Below are 4,755 nucleotides of genomic sequence, written 5' to 3'. Positions count from 1 at the left end.
CGGTCATAACTTTCTAATTTACACTTATTAACTTGTTAGTAAGCACCTGATATAAAACACTTGATAAGCTATGAACAACACTATATAAGCTATGAAAAGCACAATATAAGCAATGAACGGGACTATATAAGCTATGAACAGTACTATATAAGCTATGAACGACACTATAAGTGTGCTTCAAAGTATATTGCAACAGTACATATGGGCTCAAAATACCACCAAATGGATTACATATTCATAGTCCCCACTTTACACATCAGCAGGATCTACACATTCACATCACTTACAATTACCTACTGGGGCATCAAAGAATGCATCCACGATACAACAAAATCTACACACTAACATGCAGGTTGAGCTACCACCGTACCAAAACTTCAATCCACCACTAGTAGTAGTTTTCCAATTCCACTCTTCCATAGGGGGAGCATATAAATTATGAAGCGCTTCTTTGGTATTGGAGGATACCAAATGCCTTTAACGATTTCTAGTCTTCGTCTTGTTGTAAGCAAAAAACCATCAAATTATATCTCCTCCGAAATGCTCATCTCTGAATCCATGTTAGAGTTTTTTCGTTTCATCAACTGTAACAAGTAACAACAAACAATACTGCTAATTAATATATACCAACAGTAATAAAATTACAACCTGACATTATACAAAACCTCTCTGAAACTGTAAAGTAACAAGGAAATAGAAATTACCATCAATTTAGCACCAGGTAGTGGAGGATATGGTTGGGGTGTAACCTCTGGAAAGGGTGCAGACAAACCAAATTCTTTTGGAGTATCGAACCACCCTAGAAAGCTAAACGCTGAAATGAAAGCAGGAGAGTGAAGAAACATCACTATCATAGCCATTTTTATACTTCTAGCCACACAACATAACTCAACTCTAACAGGATCAGTTTATTTTCCAAGTCCACCAACTTGACATTTACCTAACATACCATCTGTTAGAATTTGTACCCATCGCAGCTTCTGTATTGTCATATACTTGTGCTTACTTTCTATCTTCGTAAAACCAACTAAAAACTTTACAAAAAGTACATTTAGGCTCCTAATGCTCTTTTCAATACTATAAGTGTACATGCTCAAAACTTCTTCACAATCACATACCATTTCCAAAAGATATTTAGCCATGAAATTGACATCAAAACCCCAGGACCTCAACAAATCTATTTCCACAACCAGATTGTAGAAGTCTTTATTGACTACTGACTTCGTCTCTAGCTTGAACTTGGATGGAAGTGTTTCAACAATGGGGACTAAGCTTAGGGCGACTGGGTGTGATATAACATAAGTTGCGCCCATGATCTAGTACTCCAATTTTTCATTCTTTTGGTTAAAAAAAAAAGGCGGTAGAAATTCCTACCTTCTCCAAAACCTCATGTTCTATTCCATTTTTGGTAAAATCCTCCGCTGACAACAGTGTAGAGTTCAAAAATGGAATTACTTCCTTTTCCTTATTCTTCTTGCTTTGCTCCACTCCGGTGAAATCCTCCACTGCGAACAGTGCTGAGTTCGGAGAGGATAATTAAATTTTATGTATTCTCTTTGTTCTGGAAAGGGATCTTACTTCTATCTTGTCGGGTTAAATCCTCCACTGCTTAATAGTGAGAGTTCTGAAAAGGATGGTGTAGTAGGTTTCTTCTCTAAAAATTCATGACCCAATTTCTTCCAGGTAAAATCCTTCATTGATACACAGTGAGAGTTCTGGAACGAAAGCGTCAAGCATGAACCTTTACGAGTTTGAGAACCCAACCCCAATGGCGGTGGTGGGAAACTCGAGTGTTGCTGCAAACACGGTAATTCCCCCCAAGTCTTATGCAGATGCAACGAAACTAAGTGTTCTGCCACAAGTGGTAATGAACAAGCTTCCACCTCCAGAACAGATAGGGGACTATCCCTCTATTACCATCTCGACTTCTGCATATGAAAGAGGAATGGAGTATTGTAAATTCTGTCTTATTGGGAGAATTGATCTGGTGAAGATGCTACTAGACAAGGTTAGAAACATAGCAAAAGAGAAATGGCACCCAACTGGGGAGTGGCTCATCACACCCATAGGCAAGGGATTTCTCTTTATTCGGTTTTCAAATGCAGAGGACATGAATCGAGTTTGGGCGCAGGGGTCTTGGAACTTTGAAGAGGTTCCTCTCCGTCTAAGTCAATGGAGCCCAAACTTTAACCTGGATTTACAGCGACAATCTCATGCCTTGGTTTGGATTCGTCTGCCGGGACTAGGACAGGAATTCTGGGTGCCAGAAACTCTGCTCTCTATTGCACGAGGAGTCGGTTACCCAATGCAAATTGAGGAGAAAACTTTGCGCAGAGAATATGGGTACTACGCCAGCGTTCTTGTGGATGTAGACCTCTCAAAACCAATACCAGATCAGATATATGTAAAAACTCCAAAATACAATTTTTGGCAAACAGTGGAAGTTGGGAAGCTACCAAAATTGTGCAACCACTGCAAAATTGTTGGGCATTTGGTAACATAATGCAAGAAACTAAAGAGGGCTATGACTGCAGAAGGGAAATCTGTGGTCACTGATTCTACTCCTCCCCCTCTCACAGAAACCACGCGTCCCAGGAGGAAAAAGGGCAACAGGCATAGGAGGGAATATGGGGAAACAAGTACAAAGGTCTGGAAAGTAAAGGAAGGCAGTACCTCAGGCACGGTCAAGGGACCAGATGTGAACAATAGATTTGAGGCGTTAAATATATCAATGAAGAGGCTGAAGGGGGTACCAAGGAGGTCTATTTTGATGCAACAGAGCCACAAGTGGCCCACGAACCAGTGGATGTGGATAAGGATGGACCCTCAGCTACACTTGAGATGGTGATCCATGACAGCAACAGTAACAATGCTAATCACTCCACCTTACCAGTTTCAGAGGAGCCGGAGAGAAAGGTTATAAATGTGGAGGCAGACATGGTCCTTCACATGGTAGTCCATCAGGGCACCAAATATGGGGAACATGATATCTTATACAATCTAATCCCTCAACAGGTAGATTCAGGCCTGAACTGCGCAGCAATTAGTACTCCTCCACAGCAAAGTATAGGGGGTATGCAACATGTGGAACAGATTACGTCCATTTGCTGGGCTGACATGGCTGAAGAAGTACTACCACCTGATAAGGAGGACAACACAGCACAGAAAAAAGGCTATAGGCCTCAATGGACACTGCAAAATGCTTCTCCACCCACGACAAGGCTTCAGTCTGGGGTGAAGGCAACAAAAATGAACTGAGGCTTGCCTCAATTGAAAATAAATTCATCTCTTTTTATAATGAGGTGCATCTTTTGGAATGTTCGAGGTATCTCAAATGATAAAACTCAAGCTAGGCTTGCAAAGCTCGTGAAAAAATGAGAGCCAGACATCATCGGAATAGTTGAACCTAAGATTGATCCCTCTAGCTTTTCTTTAGCTTATCTTCATTCGTTGGGTCTCTGCACTCAAATTGTCCACAATAATAATGACAACAGGGTGCCTAACCTCTGGTTTCTCTGGAAGAATGACATGATGGCCCCAACTATGCATAGTCAATCGAGTCAACATCTCACTGTAGAGTCCCAGAATCGTTTGATCACCATCATTCATTCAAGCTCAATGTATGTGAGAAGAAGGCAGCTCTGGGCAGATTTGAACATCACAAATGCTCAGCCTAAAGCATGGCTCATTCTTGGAGATTTCAATGCTTATCTTAGCCCAACTGAAAAAAAAGGGAGTTAGAACCCCCCCTGTCTGCTGCAATGGCAGACTTCAGAGACATGGTAAGCAAGAATCATTTGATGGAGGCGCCTCACTCCGGGTTTGAATTCACGTGGTGAAATAAACAGATAAGAGTTGACAAGGTGGTGGGGAAGCTGGACAGAGCATTTTACAATAATGAATGGAATCTCTTACACCCAGGATGGAGATATAGGGCTTTGAGCAAGTTGTGTTCTGATCACTCTCCCATTGTAGGCTGGTCGATCTCTATCCCAATGCCCAGGAATGTTCCTTTTGAATTTTTCAAGATGTGGACCACTCATCCAAGCCTAGAGGTCCTGGTGAAACAAAGCTAGTCGAAGCCCATGGAAAGGCACTCAATATTTGTGCTTGCACAAAAACTTAAACGTTTGAAGGGCGCGCTGAAATCCTGGAATCGCAGTGTCTTTGGGAACTTGGGTACACAAGTCAGAGAGGAGTCTGCGGCGCTGAAGAGTATGCAAAAAGACTTAGAGAGGAATTACAATGATGCTTTGGCCAATGAAATCATACACCAAGAGAATAAAGTAGAGGGCTTACTAGAACAAGAAGAGTCCTTCTGGAGGCAGAAGTCCAAGGTTCAATGGGATAATAAGCTGGACAAGAGCACGAAGTTTTTCCATGCCTTAGCTGATATGAACAGGAACAAATCTTACATTACTGAACTAGAAAACAAAGAAGGGGCGACTCTCACAGATCAAAAGGAAATTGGGGAACACATCGTGCAGCAGTTTACGAAGAAGCTGAAGAGAGTTGAGCTACAACTTGATGATGATCTTATTAATTTGATGCCAAGGTCGGTAACAGAGGAGGATAATGAGAACTTGATTAAGATGCCTCCTTTGATGGAAATCAAGAAGGCAGTCTTTGATTTGAATCCAGATAGCTCTCCAGGGCCGGATGGGTTCACAGGCCACTTCTTTCAAACTTATTAAGACATAGTAGGACTAGACATGGTCAGAGCTGTACAATATTTCTTCATCAGAAGCCGCATTC

The 4,755-nt window shown here is 41.7% G+C and overlaps 1 protein-coding gene across 1 annotated transcript; it reads left to right on the top strand.

The window, feature by feature from the left end:
* The first annotated feature begins 1,735 nt into the window (after positions 1-1,735).
* Positions 1,736-2,503, top strand: LOC147510597 (uncharacterized). Its single transcript, XM_086598192.1, has one exon. It carries the CDS (start codon positions 1,736-1,738, stop codon positions 2,501-2,503), a length of 768 nt encoding a protein of 255 aa, XP_086454318.1.
* Positions 2,504-4,755: the final 2,252 nt, after the last annotated feature.

The sequence above is a fragment of the Coptis chinensis genome, chromosome 3, assembly GCF_015680905.1.
Source record: "Coptis chinensis isolate HL-2020 chromosome 3, ASM1568090v1, whole genome shotgun sequence".
NCBI classification, from domain to species: Eukaryota; Viridiplantae; Streptophyta; class Magnoliopsida; order Ranunculales; family Ranunculaceae; genus Coptis; species Coptis chinensis.
Note: the sequence above shows the minus strand (reverse complement) of the source record. Positions and strands in the feature narration are given on the sequence as shown.